At 41.9% G+C, this 25,269-nt stretch overlaps 1 protein-coding gene across 1 annotated transcript in view; it reads right to left on the bottom strand.

Moving 5' to 3' along the window:
• Nucleotides 1-25,269, bottom strand: part of LOC115201709 (histone acetyltransferase KAT6B) — a 95,376-nt gene that overhangs the window by 18,372 nt on the left and 51,735 nt on the right. Inside the window, exons 6-12 of the mRNA XM_029765538.1 lie at nucleotides 20,453-20,582; nucleotides 19,091-20,202; nucleotides 15,386-15,501; nucleotides 15,016-15,128; nucleotides 14,680-14,821; nucleotides 13,510-13,671; nucleotides 12,309-12,402 (exon numbers count right to left, since the gene is read on the bottom strand). Coding sequence (XP_029621398.1) covers nucleotides 12,309-12,402; nucleotides 13,510-13,671; nucleotides 14,680-14,821; nucleotides 15,016-15,128; nucleotides 15,386-15,501; nucleotides 19,091-20,202; nucleotides 20,453-20,582 — 1,869 coding nt within the window. The remainder of the gene's footprint in view (nucleotides 1-12,308; nucleotides 12,403-13,509; nucleotides 13,672-14,679; nucleotides 14,822-15,015; nucleotides 15,129-15,385; nucleotides 15,502-19,090; nucleotides 20,203-20,452; nucleotides 20,583-25,269) is intronic.

The following is a 25,269-nucleotide window of genomic DNA, read 5'->3' as shown; positions in this document are numbered from 1 at the left end:
ATACGCTCCAACATCCTACCCAACAACAAGTTATTAATTCTAATACGCTGATTATGTAAGGGATAATCAACGAGGAGCTATGCATTCTATGGAAAATAATGACCTACGTGGAAGGTGTGACCTTCCACAGAGAACACGTAGAGCCCTGAGTTGATTATCCCTGTCATAGTGTAACAACCCTGGGTTTATAAACGCCAGATATCGACTCTGCCGCTCGAGCGCGCTTTTGCGGCACAGTCTATAGCGCGCTGGACTTCGGGCTAGAAGGTCGAGGGTTCGAGACCTGCTCCCTGCCGGTAATTTAACACATTTGCTGGTAGAAATGTGTTCAACATCCCCTGAAGTAGCTAGCTGGCAAGTTTACTAGATAGCTCCAGTAGTTGCCGTGGTAACCAAACACACAGACTTGCTAGTTTAGCTAACCAATAAGAGAGCCTCACTCTAGGAGCTCCGATGTATAACGACAAACACCACGGGTCACTAATTTACATAGTTTGGAAGGACACACAGGTGTCTGTAATCATGGCTGGGTGTGGCTTGATGTCATTGGTTGATTTACAGATACAAACAGAACATATAAAATGCATCATAGATACAATAATATTTTTTTTTAAATTATTACCTAACATTATTATTTTGGAAATGGTACATTGCATGTGATGCAAAACGGCTCCAGGCATTTCCATGCTTTTCTTAACTCTTGTTCTGAGCACCTGAGATTTACTATGCAGTCTGACACACGTCAAATCAATTTCCTTGATCTTTTGACTTTGTGTGAGGATAACGTTCTATACACTGATCTTTACAGGAAACCTACTGATCTTAACAGTTTGTTGAGGTCTGATAGTTGTCACACGCTTCTCTTGAAAAACAGTAACCTATAGCCAACTCTGTCGAATCAAAAAACAAATAAGATTGACAGAAATCAGACTGAGATGCAAAGAAAATTCAAGAAGAGGGGGTACAAAAATGGTCATATTAATAACGCCATTGAGAAAATCCCAAACAAATCGAGACATGATCTCTTTCAAGGACAGTCTCGCAAAAAGAAGCATTCTTGTGTTCTAACTACACGCTATTCAAAGTGATCTGAACAAATTAAGGGAATCGTTCAAACGTTGGCACATTCTAAAATCCAATGACAGTATCGTTAATGTGTTTTCAGACCCTCCCTTGGTCGTATTCTCGCAGGGCAGAAATCTCAGAGATCAATTGGTAAACTCCGATTTACCACCCCAACATACACCCACACAACGTCTATTTGCGCCTCTACCGGACGGAAACTACAAGTGTAATGGCCGTGCTTAATGTAATGACAATTACAAATGTTGATCCTTCAAACACCCTCAAACAAGGAAACAAATCCCAATCAAAGGTGTTATCACATGCTCCACTAAGGCAGTTATTTATCTTATAACTTGTCCTTGTGGTAAAAATGATGTGGGTAAAATGAAGCGCAAACTAAAAGTAAGAATCTTGGAGCATCGTAGCACAATTAGGTGCAAAAACACGACTTACCCAGTTGCGGCCCACTTTTTGGAAGTGAACCACTATTTCGTCCCTTCGTTATATCGGCATCGAACACGTCACCCTCCCTAGGAAAGGGAGTGACCTCGACAATTTATTGTTAAAACGAGAGGCTGCCTGGATCTTAAATGTTTCTTTAATTTGGTAGGTCATGTTGACCAGTAGTGTGTGCCACAGAAAGTATTTGACTCTAGCCACAGAATTAAGGAAATTAGAAGGGGGGACCTATCATTCCCTTTGATGTGTGCCACAGGAAGTATTAGACTCTAGTCACAAAAGAAAGTGATTATTTCAGCAATGATCATTTTCAGAGCCCTCTACTGTTCTCTCTACCCATTCCTCAATCCCCTATCCCATCATGGTTTTCCCTCTTATGGCTTTTCCTACATTAAAAAAAACAACCTTTTTCTGTTTTATTTTTTAAGAATGTAGGTACAGTAGTAGTAATAAAATAATAATAACAATAATAAATAAAACTTTGTACTCTGGGCGAAAAATAAAGTTAAAATATATAAGTCAACATGAGTGCAGAGGAAAGGGGGCAAACTAGATCCCAACTATCTCGGCCATATACGATTCGAGGTCTCGAAGGGAAAATCGCGGATTTGGAAGATGACAAGGGGATTATCTTCCCTAAAACAAGTGTGGATCACCTGAGGCCTCATATAGAAGAGACTCCTCGGATCCATCATAAAATAAAATCATCAGCCTCCAGAACCACCACACCAGCAGCCTCCACCTCCTCAGCCACCACACCAGCAGCCTCCACCTCCTCAGCCACCACACCAGCAGCCTCCACCTCCTCACTCACCACACCAGCAGCCTCCACCTCCTCAGCCACCACACCAACCACCACACCAACAGCCTCCACACCAACGGCCTCCACCTCCACAACCACCACACCAGCGTCCTCCACCTCCACAACCACCACACCAGCGTCCTCCACAGCCACCACACCAACAGCCTCCACCTCCATAACGACCACACCAGCGTCCTCCACCTCCTCAGCCACCACACCAGCAGCCTCCACCTCCTCAGCCACCACACCAACAGCCTCCACCTCCTCAGCCACCACACCAGCAGCCTCCACACCAACAGCCTCCACCTCCTCAGCCACCACACCAACAGCCTCCACCTCCTCAGCCACAATACCAACAGCCTCCACCTCCTCAGCCACCACACCAGCAGCCTCCACCTCCTCAGCCACCACACCACACCAGCAGCAGCAGCTACTGATATAAACAAATGTATGTATGTAATCTTGTCAGGTTGATCCATTTATATATCTCAGTACACTTACAGGTACATTTTTCCAGGTGTTGCAGAGGCTTGGAGAGGAAAATATGAATATGTGTTGTTGTCTAGAATCGGCCCATATAAAATATTTTATCAGGATCTCCACAGAACTGGTCCAAAGATGGAGCTGGAAAGTGAGGTAAGACTGTGTTGCACATACAGTATATGTAAACACTGTATGTGTGTGATTAATCTGTGTATTTATAAGGAAAACCTAAATGGTTGTTTTTCCATGTAACAGATTTACCTTCATTGTCTTTCTTTTTATTTTCTTCCCGTCAGACCATCAATGCCTACATGTTCCATCTGGTGCAGAATTTTAACAAGCAGTCAACCGAGCAAGCCTTCTACAATGACAACTTTAAAATGACTGGCATTTAGGGGGAGAAAGAAATCAAAACTTAAGGTTGGTTGGATTATTCTCATAATATCATAATATTATATTTGACAGATTTTGAACTCAAGCAACTGTATCCTTGCTCTTTTAAATTTCAGATTGATCCAATGATGTACAAGTACATTATTGACATCATCAATGAACACAACCACTGGACTGTGACGGTAAGAGCTGCTAAGGCAGTACTAAGAAATACATACATAATACTGAATATACACGTGTGTAAAATGTGTGTGTTTGCCATATGTGTGTATTTATGTGTGTAATGTGTGTGTATTTATGTGTGTGTAATGTGTGTAATGTATGTTTCTGTCTAAACGTGAAAGGTTATGCTGCCATCCCAAAAGAGGGCTCTGTTCCTCGACCCAATGGGGGAAAGGGACAGAAAGATAAAAAGATGCCAGGGGATGACAAGGTAAAAACTGCTTTTAATTAAAAAAATTTACAATGGAATCAATAAAGTCTTTAACATGCTATACTGTTATTAATCTCTATATTGTAATCAATAAAGTGTTTCAAAATGCTGTACTTTTATTAACATATATGTTCAGATCATTCCTGAGAGAGAAGGGGTGTAATATCTCCAGATGGTGTGTGATATCCTTCCTCACCCATGCCAACAAGATGTTACTTCTTGTGGGGTCTTTGCCTTGAAAGTAAGTATGAGAGTATAAGTAATGTACAATTAACCTACTGAAAGTATACTGACTAAAAGGCAAAAAAATAACTGTCAAATTATATTATAGCTGTGACGTTGTATACTTGTGAATTATAATCTTAAGTGTAACATAATTTTGTTGGGGAAAACTGAAATGCCCATCACATTTTTCCCCCAGTTTGCTAAATGTGTTCTGAAGGAGGAGTCGATTGTCTTTTCAAATACAAAGATGATAACATCTTGAAAGAAATACAGTCACTCACCTCCAAAACACTGGTATGTTCAATTTATAATTTAATATAATTGTAGATAAAAACAAAAAAAAAACATTTATATGGATCTTTCAAGGTTATCTTTGATCCAACTTCTGACTAGATAGCCACTAAAACACATGTGTTTAAATCATTTTGTTACAAGAAACCAACACTATTCCCTTGTTCCCTGTTCGCTCAGAAAAATACATGTATAGATGTATAGACTACTTGACCTGAGCTAACTGTGCCACTTCTGTGGGGAGATGGACAATAATGAGGAAGACACTACCTGGGTAATTGCTTGTTCACTTCTAAAAAGGCACATTTTTACGAGTACGAATTTGTATAAGCAGTAATATTTCTAGAGGTAGTATCATCTGCTTTGTCTGATAATGAAATAATTGTAATTCAAGAAAATGTATTTAATGTTTTAAATATAGTAACATTTTTCATCCTAAATTTCAGATTGGTTGTGACCGCTGCCCACGATGGTTCCACCAGTCCTGTATGAACACCATCCCATCATTGGAGGATAATGTCTGCGCTGCCTGTCAGGACTAGGTTAGGCTCGAGTTCCAGGCGATGGTATCCCCTGGAAAACTTTCCAGAAAAAGTGGACTAAAAGTTCAGCCGAGCTGTTGCAGCTTTCTAATTTATTTATGTTATTTATTGTCTTTTATATTAGATTTATTGTCATTTTATATCTTATTATGCAAATATATACATTTGTATTTCCTATTTAATGTTTGTTAACAAACTTACCTTTCTGTGATGTTTTTGTGACAATATTTGTGTATTATCTTTATTTTCTTAAACATTAGAACATTTTTCTAAAATAAATGTTTGTTTCTTTATACTCTAATGTTGCTTTCTGTGGCACACACACACCTGGTCAACAAGAGCTACCAAAATGATTCAGAAGTGTGCCAGGCCTTGCAGTCCCAAAATAGAAAGGGGGGAGAATTTCGGCAGGGAAGAAAATAGCCTTGCCGAAATCCCCCCCCCCCTTCTAATTTCCTTAATTTTGTGGCTACAGTATCTCCACACATTTTTGTAAATATTTGATTATATCTTTTCATGTGACAACACTGAAGAAATGACACTTTGCTACAATGTAAAGTAGTGAGTGTACAGCTTGTATAACAGTGTAAATTTGCTGTCCCCTCAAAATAACTCAACACACAGCCATTAATGTCTAAACCGCTGGCAACAAAAGTGAGTACACCCCTAAGTGAAAATATCCAAATTGGGCCCAATTAGCCATTTTCCCTCCCCGGTGTCATGTGACTCATTAGTGTTACAAGGTCTCAGGTGTGAATGGGGAACAGGTGTGTTAAATTTGGTGTCATCGCTCTCACACTGCCTCATACTGACTGGTCACTGGAAGTTCAACATGGCACCTCATGGCAAAGAACTCTCTGAGGATCTGAAAAAAAGAATTGTTGCTCTACATAAAGATGGCCTGGGCTATAAGAAGATTGCCAAGACCCTGAAACTGAGCTGCAGCACGGTGGCCAAGACCATACAGCGGTTTAACAGGACAGGTTCCACTCAGAACAGGCCTCGCCATGGTCGACCAAAGAAGTTGAGTGCACGTGCTCAGCGTCATATCCAGAGGTTGTCTTTGGGAAATAAACGTATGAGTGCTGCCAGCATTGCTGCAGAGGTTGAAGGGGTGGGGGGTCAGCCTGTCAGTGCTCAGACCATATGCCGCACACTACATCATATTAGTCTGCATGGCTGTCGTCCCAGAAGGAAGCCTCTTCTAAAGATGATGCACAAGAAAGCCTGCAAACAGTTTGCTGAAGACAAGCAGACTAAGGACATGGATTACTGGAACCATGTCCTGTGGTCTGATGAGACCAAGATAAACTTATTTGGTTCAGATGGTGTCAAGCGTGTGTGGCGGCAACCAGGTGAGGAGTACAAAGACAAGTGTCTTGCCTACAGTCAAGCATGGTTGTGGGAGTGTCATGGTCTGGGGCTGCATGAGTGCTGCCGGCACTGGGGAGCTACAGTTCATTGAGGGAACCATGACTGCCAACATGTACTGTGACATGCTGAAGCAGAGCATGATCCCCTCCCTTCGGAGACTGGGCCACAGGGCAGTATTCCAACATAACGACACCAAACACACCTCCAAGACGACCACTGCCTTGCTAAAGAAGCTGAGGGTAAAGGTGATGGACTGGCCAAGCATGTCTCCAGACCTAAACCCTATTGAGCATCTGTGGGGCATCCTCAAACGGAAGGTGGAGGAGTGCAAGGTCTCTAACATCCACCAGCTCCGTCATGGAGGAGTGGAAGAGGACTCCAGTGGCAACCTGTGAAGCTCTGGTGAACTCCATGCCCAAGAGGGTTAAGGTAGTGCTGGAAAATGATGGTGGCCATACAAAATATTGACACTTTGGGCCCAATTTGGATATTTTCACTTAGGGGTGTACTCACTTTTGTTGCCAGCGGTTTAGACATTAATGGCTGTGTGTTGTGTTATTTTGAGGGGACAGCAAATTTACACTGTTATACAAGCTGTACACTCACTACTTTACATTTACAAAAATGTGAGGGGTGTACTCACTTTTGTGAGACACTGTATAGTCCAATACTTTCTGTGGCACACACACACCTGGTCAACAAGAGCTACCAAAATGATTCAGAAGTGTGCTAGGCCTTGCAGTCCCAAAATAGAAAGGGGGGAGAATTTCGGCAGGCAAGAAAATAGCCTTGCCGAAATCCACCCCCCCCCTAATTTCCTTAATTTTGCGGCTAGAGTCAAATACTTTCTATAGAACAAACTTCACATCAGGATAGGCAACCGAAATGAATAATTAATAGACTAATACACTTGAAACAACAAGCCAAACTGAAAACTGCAGACATTACTAATGCCTCCCCCGCAATCAAACCGTCATAAAAAATTTGAAAATGAAACGCAGCCTAACGTGATCAGAAATCTCAACTAGCAAGCAAGTCGCAGCAATGAAGAATTGAGTGCGTGCACATTTACGTGAAGGGGGGATTCTGGCAGGGGGGAGCTTTTCGGCACAAGTCAAGCACTGAAATACGACTGGCCTATTTTATGACATTTCCACTAGATCAGAGCATGACATTTTTCCCTTTCACGCTGTGTGGTTATGGAAAGGGAGAGCGCTAAAAAGATTTTTTCAAATACATTGCGGAACTATTGTAATTCTCAATGGATGGAAAAACAGACTTTGTTTGCTTGCTGTTTGAGGTGAAGAAAACATTACTTTGAGAAGCTCCACAGGTCATTAGTGGAGGGTGCGTTAGGGCCAATCAGGAATACTATCAAATCCCCAAATGAACACATTTACAAGTCTACATTTGCACGCAGGCTAGGTAGCCTATAGGCCTTCTTCTATGCCAGCGCGTCCTTACTCAACGTTGACAGGAGCGCTTCAAACAAAAGACTAAATCGACAAAACTAGTAAACGGAATGAAATAAACCAAAACTTGTTTCCCTCAAGTGTAGCCTAGGTTGTGCACTCTGCAAACAATGTGTCCACTCCGACAATGAGAACAGGAAGACTGGAATAATAATATTGAATGCATTAAAATAAATTACCGTAACCAAAGTAACAAAAATTGTAGATTTGAAATTATAGGAATGAATGGTAAATGTACTACTGGTGATATATATAATGGGGAATTGATATACACTAACAATCAAACAATTCACACAATTAAGTTATAAAACAATGAATGTGTACTAATTGGAGAGAGCGAGAGAGCACATTCTGGTGAGAGACGTGCATTGTGTATCTGGGTGCATGGACAATCCGACGTCTGGGAGGAGCAAGGCGATGCAGTACGGAGCTACAGAACCAGTCAAAAGTTTGGACACACCTACTCATTCAAGGGTTTTTCTTTATTTTGACTATTTTCTACATTGTAGAATAATAGTGAAGATATCAATACTATGAATTAACAGATATGGAATCACATAGTAACCAAAAAAGCTTTAAAGAAAACAAAATATATTTTATATACTTCAAAGTAGCCACCCTTTGCCTTGATGACAGTTTTGCACACTCTTGGCATTATCTCAACCAGCTTCACCTGTAATGTTTTTCCAACAGTCTTGAAGGAGTTCCCACATATGCTGAGCACTTGTTGGCTGCTTTTCCTTCACTCTGCGGTCCAACTCATCCCAAACCATCTCAATTGGGTTGAGGTCGGGTGATTGTGGAGGCCAGGTCATCTGATGCAGCACTCGATCACTCTCCTTGGTCAAACAGCCCTTACACAGCCTGGAGGTGTGTTTTGGGTCATTGTCCTGTTGAAAAACAAATGATAGTCCAACTAAGCGCAGGGGCAGAATGACAAATTTTTACCTTGTCAGCTCGGGGATTCGATCTAGCAGCCTTTCTGTTACTGGCCCAATGCTTAATGGTTTTTGCGACTGCACTTGAAGAAACTTTCAAAATTCTAAAAAATGTCCGCATTGACTGATCTTGATGTCTTGAAGTAATGATGGACTGTCGTTTCTCTTTGCTTATTTGAGCTGTTCTTGCCATAATATGGACTTGGTCTTTTACCAAATAGGGCCATCTTATGTATACCACCCCTACCTTGTTACAACACAACTGATTGGCTCAAACACATTAAGGAAAGAAATTCCACAAATGAACTTTTAACAAGGCACACCTGTTAATTGAAATGCATTCCAGGTGACTACCTCATGAAGCTGGTAGAGGGAATGCCAAGAGTGTGCAAAGCTGTCATCATGGCAAAGGGTGGCTAAGAATATAAAATATATTTTGATTTGTTTTACACTTTTTTGGTTACTACATGATTCCATATGTGTTATTTCATAGTTTTGATGTATTCACTATTATTCTACAATGTTGAAAATAGTAAAAATTAAGAAAAACCCTTGAATGAGTAGGTGTGTTCAAACTTTTGACTGGTACTGTATTTGTTACAGCTTGACTAAAACAATCTCGGTCGACCAACAGCCTAACGACGAAACAATTGCCCAGTCAACTAATTGGGGGCAGCCCTACATAACAGCAAACTAGGACTGATGGTTTGATTAGCTAAACTAGCAAGTCTGTTTGGTTACCAAGGCAACTACTGTCTAGTGGTAAAAGTACTAAATTATAGCCATGGTATAAAAAGGAACTTGGGGCTCTGTGTGTTCTGTGGAAAATATTGCCACTCTGTGGAAGGTTAGATCCACTCAGTTAGCGCGCCGTGGAACACATCTTCTATGGAACGCCTAGCTCCTCGATAATTATCCCATTACATAAATGGGCTGATTATGACATTAAAAACGGGCTCAAGTCAGATAGTCTCCAACAGTACGGTAACCTAAAAAAAGACATTCAAATGAAACAATACTGCGTTTACATAGACAACCCAATTCAGATGATGTTGTATGCTTTAGATGCCAGGATGTCATACCCGTTCTAGTCTTTCTTCTAGTAGAATTCACTCTATTGGGGAAGAGAATCCTATTCGGAGACCCATGTGGTCTGACAACAGCTGATAATCAGCTGAGGGGACAGGTTGTACTAAAATGAATGAATGGCGGAAATCAACATAACTCTACAATAGATGATGCATTCTCAGTAGGAGGAGCCTAGCGTGCCGTTATTTGATGCTTACTGCATTCGTTTTAACTAAACAGTATGTTCTAAATAGTATGTTGTACGATTAGTACACAGTATGCAGTTTAAATAAGTAGTAGACAAGCCAGATTTGGGGACACGACCACATTCAAAGAATACAATTGTGAGAAAGTAGGCTAGTATGTAAAAAAAAAAAAAAAAAAAGCCAAAAACACATGCTAGCCAGAGACAGCTGCATGTCTTAGATTTCATTTCAATCTCCGTCCTGTCAAAAATGACATTCATAATATGACGTGACATCCTGTGTTGAGGAGCAGATCCATTTTCACCTTCAAACAGTAGAAAGGGAGGCAATCAGTTTCCCTCTCCTTCAACCTCTGTCAGCTATGATACATGCTGCCAAGGGCAACAAAGGAGATGGAGAGGAAGGGGGAGCGGAGAAGAGGGGGGGGGGAGGAAACAAAGCCACAGAACAAATGGAGGAGAAGCAGCTGGATGTCATTTCTCACAAAAGGCTGCACTTATTAGAGATGAAGAGAGAGAAAAAAAAAACGAAACGTAAAAAGGTAGCGGTGTCTGTATGTAATTTGTTTTAGAGCTGTCCTGTCAAGGGTCATCCATTATAAGCAGCTTGAAATTAATTAATGTCTTTTAATGTGTGCACCCACTACCAGGAACCAAACAAGCACATCTAATCACCAAACACTGAATACATAATATTCCAGTCATTATGACAATATTCATTACCCAAAGCTCAGGAGAAAGGAGAGAATAGTCAATAATTTACCAAAAAATAAATATGCTGCTAGAACAGATGAATAAGTAAAACACAGAAAATAATAACGTAACCCTAACAAGTCATATTTTATTCTGTGTGTTTTACTAAATGTATTTGCTGTGATTTACCATCTGTAAATCTAAACAAAAAGAGCCTATTCAAAATCCTCTGGGGGTAATGATTAGAGAGAAAACAAATGCATTATTCACGCTGGCAAACGGAGCTAACGCTTTCCCTCTCGCAGCGAAGCTACCTGAGACAAAGTGTTTCTCTAATACAATCCAATGAAAGCAGAACATTTATAATCGGAACAACTTCCAGTTCCAAAGCCACAGCGTACAGTCCAAATGGCACCCTCTTCCCTAGTTAGTGCTCTACAACCCTGTAGGACCCTGGTCAAAAGTAGTGCACTATATAGGGTGACATTTAGGACACAACACATTTTCCAATAAAGCCCTCTTTGAGCTCAGAACTCAGCTGTGTTCAATCTCTTCTTAATCCCTCTCTCTCTGTTATCAACACACTGTCAATATCACACATCCAGCCCCTCTCTCGCTGCATCTCTTAATGTGTCTCAATAGTGAACAAAATGGGCAGGAAATCAAACGCTCTGTTACATCTCTTCCACGTACACACACGCGCGCGCACACACACGCACGCACACACACGCACGCACACCACTCCTCCAAAGAGGAAAAGAGTGTACTAATAAAATAGCTATGACAAACTGTCCAAATCTGGCACCTAAACACGATGCCATCTCTAGGCAGAAGTTGTTTTCAGAAGTACACCAGAACGTCCCGATTATATTATTGAAAACACACTCTTGTGCATGTGCACTAAACAAAAGTATAAACGCAACATGCATAGTGTTGCTCCCATGTTTCATGAGTTGAAATAAAAGATCCCAGAAATGTTACATACGCACAAAAAAGCTTATTTCTCTCAAATTTTGTGCATACATTTGTTTACATCCTTGTTAGTGAGCGTTTCTCTTTTGCCAAGATAATCCATCCACCTGACAGGTGAGGCATATCAGTAATCTGATTAAACAGCATGATCATTACACAGGTGCACCTTGTGCTGGGAACAGTAAAAGGCCATTCTAAAATGTGCTGTTTTGTCACACAACACAATGCCACAGATGTCTCAAGTTTTGAGGGAGCATGCAATTTTCATGCTGACTGCAGGAATGTCCACCAGAGCTGTTGCCAGATAACTGAATGTTAATTTCTCTACCATAAGCCACCTCCAACTTAGTTTTAGGGAATTTGGCAGTATGTCCAAACGGCCTCACAACCGAAGACCACATGTATGGCGTCATGTCGGCGAGCAGTTCGCTGATGTCAATGTTGTGAACAGAGTGCCCCATGGTGGCGTTAGGGTTATGGTATGGGCAGGCATAAGTTACAGACAACTAACACAATTGCATTTTATCAATGGCAATTCTAATGCGCAGAAATACCATGATGAGATCCTGACGCCCATTTTGTTTAAGGTCTCTGTGACCAACAGATGCATATTCCCAGTCATGTGAAATCCATAGATTAGGACCTAATGAATTTATTTCAATTGATTAATTTCCTCATATGAACTCTAATTCAGTAAAATCTTTGAAATTGTTGCATGTTGCGTTTATATTTTTGATCAGTATAAATTGCCTTGATTTACACATATCAATGAATTCACAAGCACCTGACTGACACAAATCTATGCCTGAGGAAACATTTTAAAAATCAGGCAAGCATTCTAGAATCAAGCTGGCATTGAGTTTTATGTTCTTAGAACGCATTAAGGGACTTACTGAAATCAATGAGGAACCTTCCAAAGCCTTGCCTTTGGTACTGAGGCATGATCATTATACAGGAGACATTGTACTTCTGCTGGCAAAGCTTTTCCTGAGGGAAGGGGAAACAGATCAAGTATGTCAGAGCTCTGCTGAAGCAGGCAATTTACTGCACCTGTCGCTGTCCTTGTCCAAAGCACACACGCGCACACACAAATGTGCACACACACACACACACACGTACATGGACGTGCACAATCCCTTGTGAATACATTTAGCTTTTAAGATGACTAATACAGTATAGACAGTGTCACTGCATTAATCATGACTAATACAGTATAGACAGTGTCACTGCATTAATCATGACTAATATAGTAAAGACAGTGTCACTGCATTAATCATGATTAATACAGTAAAGACAGTGTCACTGCATTAATCATGACTAATAGAGTATAGACAGTGTCACTGCATTAATCATGACTAATAGAGTATAGACAGTGTCACTGCATTAATCATGACTAATACAGTAAAGACAGTGTCACTGCATTAATCATGACTAAAAGTATAGACAGCGTCACTGCATTAATCATGACTAATATAGTATAGACAGCGTCACTGCAAGACAGTGTCACTGCATTAATCATGACTAATACAGTAAAGACAGTGTCACTGCATTAATCATGACTAATAGAGTATAGACAGCATCACTGCAAGACAGTGTCACTGCATTAATCATGACTAATAGAGTATAGACAGTGTCACTGCATTAATCATGACTAATAGAGTATAGACAGCATCACTGCAAGACAGTGTCACTGCATTAATCATGACTAATACAGTAAAGACAGTGTCACTGCATTAATCATGACTAATAGAGTATAGACAGTGTCACTGCATTAATCATGACTAATATAGTATAGACAGCGTCACTGCAAGACAGTGTCACTGCATTAATCATGACTAATACAGTAAAGACAGTGTCACTGCATTAATCATGACTAATAGAGTATAGACAGTGTCACTGCATTAATCATGACTAATATAGTATAGACAGCGTCACTGCAAGACAGTGTCACTGCATTAATCATGACTAATAGAGTATAGACAGTGTCACTGCATTAATCATGACTAATACAGTAAAGACAGTGTCACTGCATTAATCAAACACTTGTCCAACTGGATGAAATAATTTTTTTTTCATGCTATTGAAAATCCTCACCTTGGAGAAATAACCCACAAGATGACAGCCTTTGTTGTCGTTCTTTGTTAGTATGTAAAAAAGGAAAGGCTCCACGTCGTAATATAGGGTCTTGTGATCTAGGAACAGCTTGGCTAACAGGCAGAGGTTTTGGCAGAAGAGCTTGCTGACATCTCCATCAACCTAAACACAGAACAAGACCAGCATAAGAACATTGTTCAAATTCAAACCAACAGTTGATTCTTTCTTCCTGTCCCTCAAAACCATTCAGTCACATGTCATACAGATGCAGCACCATGATCACGGGGCAACGTCTCAAATGGAACTCAATTCCCTTTTAAGTGCACTGCAATTTGACCAGGCCAATAAAGGATCTGCTTCAAAGTAGTGCACTATAATTCAGTGCCTTCAGAAAGTATTTACACCCCTTGACTTTTTCCACATTTTGTTGTGTTACAAGGTGGGATTCAAATGAATCTAATTGTCTATACATATATATATATATACACACACACACACACACACACACACACACACACGTTCAAAAGTTTGGGGTCACTTAGAAATGTCCTTGTTTTTGAAAGAAAAGCACATTTTCTGTGCATTAAAATAACATCAAATTGATCAGCAATACACTGTAGACATTGTTAATGTTGTAAATGACTATTGCAGCTGGAAACGCATAGGCGTACCGAGGCCCATTATCAGCAACCATCACTCCTGTGTTCCAATGGCACGTTGTGTTAGCTAATCCAAGTTTATCATTTTAAAGGCTAATTGATCCATAGAAAACCCTTTTGCAATTATGTTAGCACAGCTGAAAACTGTTGTCCTGATTAAAGAAGCAATAAAACTGGCCTTCTTTAGACTAGTTGAGTATCTGGAGCATCAGCATTTGTGGGTTCGATTACAGGCTCAAAATGGCCAGAAACATACATATACATACATATACACACATATATATATATATATATATACACACACATATATACACACACACACACACACAAACACATACATACATATATATATATATACATACATACATACACACATATACATATATATATATATATATATATATATATATATATATATATATTTGGTCAAAAGTAGTGCACTATATATAGGGAATATACTGCCATTTTGGACACAACCATTGCTTTACTACTGTGAAGAGTGACCTCTGACCTCGAACACTGAAAGGTCGTCCTTCCTGTAAATCTCATTGGCCGGAGGGTGAAAGCAGCCACACTTCTTGGTGTGTCGCTGTAGGATGTTCTTGCTTCTCATGTACTTCAGACAGAACTCACACAGGTAAAGCTTTTGCAATCTGCCAACGACAGAGACAATAAGACAATTTGTATTTCAGCTTGCAAATTAAAAGCCTAGAAAACACAGTAAATCCAAACACTGGTATAATGCTCTCAAAATACAGTATTTCTATAGGACAAGGACAATGTTTTCTAAACTGGGTCTAATAACATTGATTGGTCCTAATTTGGCTGAGTAAAAAATGAAGCTTACCTTGAGTATTCAGGTGGGTAAGGTGAAGAGTGCCAGGTTTGGATACAATACTTCCCAAACTCTATGAAGGCAGGGAATCGTCCAGAGTCAGTGATGGTCATGGTTCCATTTCTCTAAACATGACAAAACAAAAGAAAATGTCATACCACAAGCATTAAAACAGTCGGACACAGGCAGTATCTTTAAACAGCAACTTCAACAATGGGATGTGGACACTAAACTACTCTTCAGGTTAGAATAAAAAAAATCGGGACAAACTTTAATTTAGAATTTGTCATGTTAAACTACAGGCTAGATCTAACTTGAATTGATCAGGTGATAGGTGTGAGAAGTGTGATTGAGAGAGGTTTATTTTGAACAGTTTCCTCACCTGCGACGAGAGCTCTTGGACCTGTGTGAATATCTCCACATCTTCCTCTGTGACGTGTTCCCTGGAGACCGCTACAAAGCCAGGTTCCTGCTTCACCCTCAGCCCCACTTCACTGCCTGTTACAGCAACCAAACATTACAATCCGTTAGTCACAGTAACCAAACAACCTGGTTACAGTCACAGTAACCAAACAACCTGGTTACAGTCACAGTAACCAAACAGCATGTTTCAGCCTGTTACAATCACAGTAACCAAACAGCCTGTTACAGTCACAGTAACCAAACAGCATGTTACAGTCACAGTAACCAAACAGCATGTTACAGTCACAGTAACCAAACAGCATGTTTCAGCCTGTTACAGTCACAGTAACCAAACAGCCTGTTACAGTCACAGTAACCAAACAGCATGTTACAGTCACAGTAACCAAACGTCCTGTTACAGTCACAGTAACCAAACATCCTGTTACAGTCACAGTAACCAAACAGCCTGTTACAGTCACAGTAACCAAACAGCATGTTACAGTCACAGTAACCAAACATCCTGTTACAGTCACAGTAACCAAACAGCCTGTTACAGTCACAGTAACCAAACAGCATGTTACAGTCACAGTAACCAAACATCCTGTTACAGTCACAGTAACCAAACAGCCTGTTACAGTCACAGTAACCAAACAGCCTGTTACAGTCACAGTAACCAAACAGCATGTTTCAGCCTGTTACAGTCACAGTAACCAAACAGCCTGTTACAGTCACAGTAACCAAACAGCCTGTTACAGTCACAGTAACTAAACAGCATGTTACAGTCACAGTAACCAAACATCCTGTTACAGTCACAGTAACCAAACAGCCTGTTACAGTCACAGTAACCAAACAGCATGTTACAGTCACAGTAACCAAACAGCCTGTTACAGTCACAGTAACCAAACAGCCTGTTACAGTCACAGTAACCAAACAGCATGTTACAGTCACAGTAACCAAACAGCATGTTTCAGCCTATTACAGTCACAGTAACCAAACAGCATGTTACAGCCTGTTACAGCCACAGTAACCAAACAGCATGTTACAGTCACAGTAACCAAACAGCATGTTACAGTCACAGTAACCAAACAGCATGTTACAACCTGTTACAGCCACAGTAACCAAACAGCATGTTACAACCTGCTACAGTCACAGTAACCAAACAGCATGTTAAAGTCACAGTAACCAAACAGCATGTTACAACCTGTTACAGCCACAGTAACCAAACAGCATGTTACAACCTGTTACAGTCACAGTAACCAAACAGCATGTTAAAGTCACAGTAACCAAACAGCATGTTTCAGCCGGTTACAGTCACAGTAACCAAACAGCATGTTTCAGCCTGTTACAGCCACAGTAACCAAACAGCATGTTACAGTCACAGTAACCAAACAGCATGTTACAGTCACAGTAACCAAACATCCTGTTACAGTCACATCAGAGGTGTATAATCAAACATGGTGGATCATCAGTTCTTTATACAGCAGATGGGGAGCGGTGTTCTGTAGCGCATGTCAATTCGCTAGTAAATGCATTTGGTTTTAATGTGCTTGTAATGCATATATAACAATGCATATATCATAATATATATATCATAATGTATGTATCCTAATGTATATATCATAATGTATATCATAATGTATGTATCATAATGTATGTATCATAATATATATATCATAATATATGTATCATAATATATGTATCATAATATATGTATCATAATGTATATATCATAATATATGTATCATAATATATGTATCATAATGTATGTATCATAATGTATGTATCATAATATATGTATCATAATATATGTATCATAATATATGTATCATAATGTATGTATCGTAATGTATATTATAATATATATCATAATGCATATATTATAATGTATGTATCATATCATAATATATGTATCATAATGTATGTATCATAATGTATATATCATAATGTATGTATCATAATATATATATATATCATAATGTATGTATCATAATGTATGTATCATAATATATATATATCATAATGTATGTATCATAATGTATGTATCATAATATCTATATCATAATGTATGTATCATAATATATATATCATAATATATATATATCATAATATATGTATCATAATGTATGTATTGTAATGTATATTATAATATATATCATAATGCATATATCAAAATGTATGTATCATAATATATGTATCATAATGAATGTATCATATTGTATGTATCATAATATATGTATCATAATGAATGTATCATATTGTATGTATCATAATATATGTATCATAATGAATGTATCATAATATATGTATCATAATGAATGTATCATCATGTACAGTTGAAGCCCTGGACTAAAAAGCTCAATTGAGAATCTAAAATTGGACGTGCTTCTTAGTCTAGGACCAAGCTAAATCTGTGTCCGGGAAACCAGACCTATGACACCATATGATGGAGAGATAGATCAATAGTAGATCAATAGTCGTAATCATCATGTCAAGTGTGAATCGTCAATGGTAGGTGAATGTTAATCACTAGGGTGTATGTGTCAGTCTAATGACAGTTGGAGGTGAGGGTGAATGGTGACAGTGCCACTGGTGGTAGTGGGGTAGTGGTGGGTGGAATGGGGGGGGGGGATGCTAATAATGCAACCACACTACACTACAGTTAGATGACGATCCCCATGGGCGAAGGCAGTGCACTATGGCAGAGGGCAGGAGGACAGAGGAAGCAGTATGAGGGTTTAGGCTTTAGGTCATGGACAGGAGGACAGAGGAAGCAGTATGAGGGTTTAGGTCATGGACAGGAGGACAGAGGAAGCAGTATGAGGGTTTAGGTCATGGACAGGAGGACAGAGGAAGCAGTGTGAGGGTTTAGGTCATGGACAGGAGGACAGAGGAAGCAGTGTGAGGGTTTAGGTCATGGACAGGAGGACAGAGGAAGCAGTATGAGGGTTTAGGTCATGGACAGGAGGACAGAGGAAGCAGTATGAGGGTTTAGGTCATGGACAGGAGGACAGAGGAAGCAGTATGAGGGTTTAGGTCATGGACAGGAGTTCAGAGGAAGCAGTATGAGGGTTTAGGTTATGGACAGGAGGACAGAGGAAGCAGTATGAGGGTTTAGGTTATGGACAGGAGGACAGAGGAAGCAGTATGAGGGTTTAGGCTTTAGGTCAAGGACAGGAGGACAGAGGAAGCAGTACGAGGGTTTAGGTTATGGACAGGAGGACAGAGGAAGCAGTATGAGGGTTTAGGCTTTAGGTCATGGACAGGAGGACAGAGGAAGCAGTATGAGGGTTTAGGCTTTAGGTCATGCACTAATATGATGCACTACTATAATAAAGAAGCCGGCGACAGCGAGATGGAACTGAAGCCGCGTTGCTAGACTAAAATTCATCAATTCAAGTTAAAATACGCAAATAAACAGGTTAAACAAATTGAAATTAATGAATTAAAAGTATGTGGTAAAACGAAAAGATTAGTAGTAGAAACTTGTTCATATGTTATTTAATAAAAGTGAGGTAAAGCCACAATGTGCTTGTTCACTCTTTAAAAGAAAACATTAGCTAGCTCATACAGTAGTATACATTTTTATAAATAGCCAGGCAATTTGTGACAAGACTTGGGGTTTTAAAAAAAAAAGATAGCAGTAGACGCAGGTAGTTTCGGTCGGAGCGTTCAAGCCTTTTCTTACCATGGTGGTGCTCTGTCTTAATTCTTCCTTCGTCTGTCATGTCTCCCTTTCCTGGTGTTTCCTGGGTTCCCTTCTGAGGAATCATTTCCTGGGTTCCCTTCTGAGGGGTCATTCTATATCTTAGCCTGCCTAGCGTTCTGTGCTTTTTAAAAAAGGGGTTACGTCTGAAATGACTGACCAACTTAAAGGGGCGCCCCCTTGGCCGGCCGTGCCCAGGATGGGAAGAGGCGTTAGGGGATGAATGGGACAACAACAGCAACCGATTCTTTATTCTCTCTTTCTTTCCAAGGTGCTGCTGGGAAGGATGGGGAATGAGAGGACACGTTTTGGATGCCTTATGGTGCCTGCGCTTAGGTGGTGCGTAACAAGGCAGTCCCTTTTTCCGAGACTGTCCCTGAGTGGCATAGATATGGGAGAGTCCGTCAAAGAGTCCCTTAAGCTGGTTGTGATCAGACAAAATAGTAAGGGAGGGGACGCTAGACTGGCTGGAAGAACTCTGGGGGGAGTTAGCAGAGGTGGAGAATACCTGGGAGGTGGTGGAGCCCTGTCCAGGCAACGTGGGTGGGGGAGAGAGGGGGAGTGTACAGGGAGATAGGGTGGTGGTGGTTAGCTTTGCAGCCATGCCAACAACTGACGGAGATTGACTTAGTTTCCATAGTTTTGGCGGAGGGACAGGCTTTTTCCTAGCAGGAGAACAAGACTGTGACCCTTTCGAGGCTGAGGGGTCTAAGATCTCGCCGGCTCGCGACGACCTACGACCGACAGGCGAGGGGGTAAAGAATTTGGAAAGCCCATCAATAAGCCCTTTGGTTTTCTTGTTAACGGTGAGTATAGCTGCTGGGGTGGAGGAGGAGGACGAGGAGGACGATGTGGGCGTGAGGGGGGGAGTGGTGGAGAGGGTGGAGGAGGAGGTGGTGAATTGGGGAGTGGGGGTGACAGCGTCACCTGCCCAACAGGGGTCAGCTGTAGCAACAGCCAATCTGTCTGTGGCGTTCTTCACAGATGCTGCATGACCAGATGAAGGTGTGGAACAGACGGTAAGCTTTTGACCCCTACCAGGTGACCCCCTTCCTCCCCGGGCTAGCATGGAGCCATCACCACTGCTTACAGACCTAGAAAACAAAACAACATCGGGTTAGGTTACAAAATTGTTTTTAAAGAATCATAAATAAAAGCTATATGGAGAAACAAAGCTAAACTTTATGAGAATGTAAGTACTAACAACTTAGTCATAACTCAATAACAAAATATTGCGATAGAAAGCTGGTTAATTTCCTGGAGTCAATAAGGTGGTTTACAGACACTCTGAACAATCATTTATTGGTACAACAAAGTAAGAACAGACCATAATGATAAACTTACATTCTTTGTTTGAGCTTATTTCTGGGCCTCCCGATTGGCTTTGCATATCGACGTTTGATCTGATCGGCTTTCATATGCAGAAATGTCTTTCCATTTTCCTTGGGCCTGCAGACCTGACAGACCCAGGTACCTGGACACGCACGCACGCGCACGCGCACGCGCACACGCACACGCACACGCACACGCACACGCACACGCACACACACACACACACACAGAGGGAGAGACAAAATCTGTTATGAGGCTTCATCAATTCACAGGACACATTCATTTGAAACATTTCCTTTTAATGCAGACAGAGAGGGAGAGAGAGAGGAACACTCCTACTCACTTCTTACAACGAATGGAGAGAGAGAGAGGAAGAGAAACTCCTACCCACATCTTACAACGAACAGAGTGAGAGAAACACTCCTACTCACTTCTTACAATGAACGGAGAGAGAGAGGAAGAGAAACACTCCTACTCACTTCTTACAAAGAACGGAGAAAGAGAGGGAGAGAGAAACACTCCTACCCACTTCTTACAACGAACGGAGAAAGAGAGAGGAAGAGAAACTCCTACCCACTTCTTACAACGAACGGAGAAAGAGAGGGAGAGAGAAACACTCCTACCCACTTCTTACAACGAACGGAGAAAGAGAGGGAGAGAGAAACACTCCTACCCACTTCTTACAATGAACGGAGAGAGAGAGAGAGGGAGAGAGAAACACTCCTACCCACTTCTTACAAAAAACAGAGAAAGAGAGGGAGAGAGAAACACTCCTCACAACAAACTACAATCAATTAAATCAACACAAGGCAGGGAAATCCATAAGAAAGAAACTTCCACCCAAATAGACTTCTAGTCTGGGTCCCAACTGGCAACTCCCTCTACAGTGCAACACTTTGACCGGTGGAGAGAATAGGCTAGCATTTGGGACGCTGCCCATGTCAGCATGTTTTTTGAGCAAAGCGATTCGACTGTGTGAATATTAGTCTGTCTGCCAAGCGTCCTACACTTCAGTACATGTTCAATCATTACGAGTATAGCTGTAGGCCCTGTACTGTAATATACAGATAATACATCACCCCTGGGACTGGGGAATCATTTGATATGTATGCTAACTCCTAATAAGCCATGTCTGCTTCACTACGCTGAGACAAAGAAAGAAAGAAAGAAAGAAATCATGATCAGATGAGTTCCTGCATTTTTCAGCATGTTCTTAAAAAAAGATAGATTTAGAGTTAAATAAACTTGGATTTTTTTTGTCAGGAACATATACAGGATACTACCCTCGACAACATAACCTTCACTCCAAATCAAAACTCAAAACCTACAACCTGATTTTGGACGGAATTATGGAATTACCTGGAAGACTTACAACTACCAAAGATTATTATTCCCAAGCTATACAGCAAATGCTCTGGAAAACAACAGATATCTGAAAAAATCTTCCAACCTGGAACTGAGTGAGTCATGTTTTGTCTGAAGCTATATTTTATATTTAAAAGCCAAGAAGAAAAATATATCACGTTACTTTATAAAGACTGAATGCTAAATTAAGGCTGCCGAGCTTGATACAACTTCCATTAGCACTGACGTGTCAAGTGAGAGGTGTCAAAGCCCTTTAGCCCAACAATGGCAGGAGAGTCACACAGTCTACTCCAACCAAACGGAGAGGCCTTAGAAGCTGCCTCCCGCTGTTCAGAGGTAATTAAATACAGTACCCTGTTTATGTAAAGAATGATAAGGCAAGAAAATATCACAAAATGAAGCTCCTTATGGAAAATCAAGAGACACTTTTTGCTGACTATTATTAAAATGGGAACATCAGCAACCTCACCTTCCACACAAACCATCCCCTGGCACAGTGCTATATTAACCACACCATCCCCTGGCACAGTGCTATATTAACCAGACCATCCCCTGGCATGGCACAGTGCTATATTAACCACACCATCCCTTGGCACAGTGCTATATTAACCACACCATCCCTTGGCACAGTGCTATATTAACCAGACCATCCCCTGGCATGGCACAGTGCTATATTAACCAGACCATCCCCTGGCATGGCACAGTGCTATATTAACCAGACCATCCCCTGGCATGGCACAGTGCTATATTAACCAGACCATCCCCTGGCATGGCACAGTGCTATATTAACCAGACCATCCCCTGGCATGACACAGTGCTATATTAACCAGACCATCCCCTGGCATGGCACAGTGCTATATTAACCAGACCATCCCCTGGCATGACACAGTGCTATATTAACCAGACCATCCCCTGGCATGACACAGTGCTATATTAACCAGACCATCCCCTGGCATGGCACAGTGCTATATTAACCAGACCATCCCCTGGCATGGCACAGTGCTATATTAACCAGACCATCCCCTGGCATGGCACAGTGCTATATTAACCAGACCATCCCCTGGCATGGCACAGTGCTATATTAACCAGACCATCCCCTGGCATGGCACAGTGCTATATTAACCAGACCATCCCCTGGCACAGTGCTATATTAACCAGACCATCCCCTGGCACAGTGCTATATTAACCAGACCATCCCCTGGCACAGTGCTATATTAACCAGACCATCCCCTGGCATGGCACAGTGCTATATTAACCAGACCATCCCCTGGCATGGCACAGTGCTATATTAACCAGACCATCCCCTGGCATGGCACAGTGCTATATTAACCACACCATCCCCTGGCACAGTGCTATATTAACCAGACCATCCCCTGGCATGGCACAGTGCTATATTAGCACACTACCCCTCTGTTAAGAGAGGGGGTGTTAACGAGGGGTGGAAACTCAGGATATTAGACAACGAGGACACTGAGTCAGCTAATCTAAATCTCTATACGTCTGGAACAGTATTGGTACAGGGCAACCCCAAACAGTTTCAGCTGGACTTTCACCTAATCAAAGAATTAGCCCAGTAGGAGAAGCTCTCCCTTGAGAAAGATACCCCCACCCCGAGCGAGTCAGACCAGACGTCTTCATTATATAACCCCGCAGACGAGCAACCCCCAGACCTCTTCATTATATAACCCCACAGACGAGCAACCCCCAGACCTCTTCATTATATAACCCCACAGACCAGCAACCCCCAGACCTCTTCATTATATAACCCCACAGACCAGCCACCCCCAGACCTCTTCATTATATAACCCCACAGACCAGCAACCCCCAGACCTCTTCATTATATAACCCCACAGACGAGCCACCCCCAGACCTCTTCATTATATAACCCCACAGACGAGCCACCCCCAGACCTCTTCATTATATAACCCCACAGACCAGCAACCCCCAGACCTCTTCATTATATAACCCCCAGACCTCTTCATTATATAACCCCACAGACCAGCCACCCCCAGACCTCTTCATTATATAACCCCACAGACCAGCAACCCCCAGACCTCTTCATTATATAACCCCACAGACCAGCAACCCCCAGACCTCTTCATTATATAACCCCACAGACCAGCAACCCCAGACCTCTTCATTATATAACCCCACAGACCAGCAACCCCCAGACCTCTTCATTATATAACCCCACAGACGAGCAACCCCAAGTGGAAAGCCAACCTCCCAGCACAGAGTACTACTCCCTCATTGAAATGAAGGATAAATTCACCCAGCTGGAGGTAAGGCAGGTGGAGCTGGAACAGCAGGTGATTACACTCCAGTCAGCACAGACCCAGACAACAGTCCAGCACAACAACACCCCCTTAACCAGACCCGGAGAGCTGGAGGTGGAGAGAGACATATCTGCACTCTGGACTGTGGTGAAACAACTTCAATGATATAAAAAGCAAGAGCAGGAGAAGAACAGAGCACTAGAGGAGAGGATCATACTGCTGGAGGAGAGGGTGAGGGGGATGGAGGAGAGGGTGAGGGGCATGGAGGAGAGGGTGAGGAGGATAGCGTGACAGAACAACCCACTAGAGAGGTGGCCACCCCCGCAGAGAAGCCAGCAGAACAGCCCACCTCAGCTCCTGACATAAGGAGAGAGAGAAGCCAGCTCAAATGGGAAATACATAGAAGAAAAAAATACTTTTGCCCAAAGACAGAGTGTCTAAACTCCGGTGTCCAAACACCCAGCATGCCCTAGACCTTCTGTCTGAGGACCAACTAGGGTCACCCAGCCACATAATAATACACACAGGCACAAACCACCTGAGAATACAGCAGGAAAGGGTGGCCACAGCACTGAAGGGAGTGGTTGAAAAAGCTTCTTCTACTTTCCCCAACGCACAAGTGGTTATCTCCACCCTGCTACCAGGAAAAAGACGTCCACATTGCTACCATACAGCGCAAGTATTTCCAGTGACTGTGCCTCAAAACCAAATGTTTTCCTGGCCCACCACTCCACCCTGGACTTGATCAGCCTTTATGACCAGGTCCACCTATTCAAGGCAGCAGTGCCCACCTTCGCCCGAACCCTAAAGGACATCGCTCTCAAACGCAGCCCCAACACTTCACACAGCAGCAACAGATCAATAGATACCCCTCCCAGACCAGCGGGACACTCTCCCAGACCTGCAGGACCCCCCCCCCCCCCCCCAGATCTACACAGAGGACCTATATCCAGACCACAACACCACCAGCCACAAACACACCACCACCCCAACCAATCAACACCCCCCCAAGTCAACCATGCCCACACACCATTTAGGCCCCCTCAGATCAGACGTATGCTCCTCCTGCCAACCCCATGCCCCCCACTCCCGCAAAGAGGGCCTCAACATGGAAGTCACACATACGCCCAAGCTGTGAGCAGGCAAACAGGCCCAACCCCCACTCTTACACTAGCACAAGCCAATGGA

Source organism: Salmo trutta, chromosome 10, assembly GCF_901001165.1.
Source record: "Salmo trutta chromosome 10, fSalTru1.1, whole genome shotgun sequence".
NCBI classification, from domain to species: domain Eukaryota; kingdom Metazoa; phylum Chordata; class Actinopteri; order Salmoniformes; family Salmonidae; genus Salmo; species Salmo trutta.
This window is presented reverse-complemented; position numbering and strand designations above follow the sequence as displayed.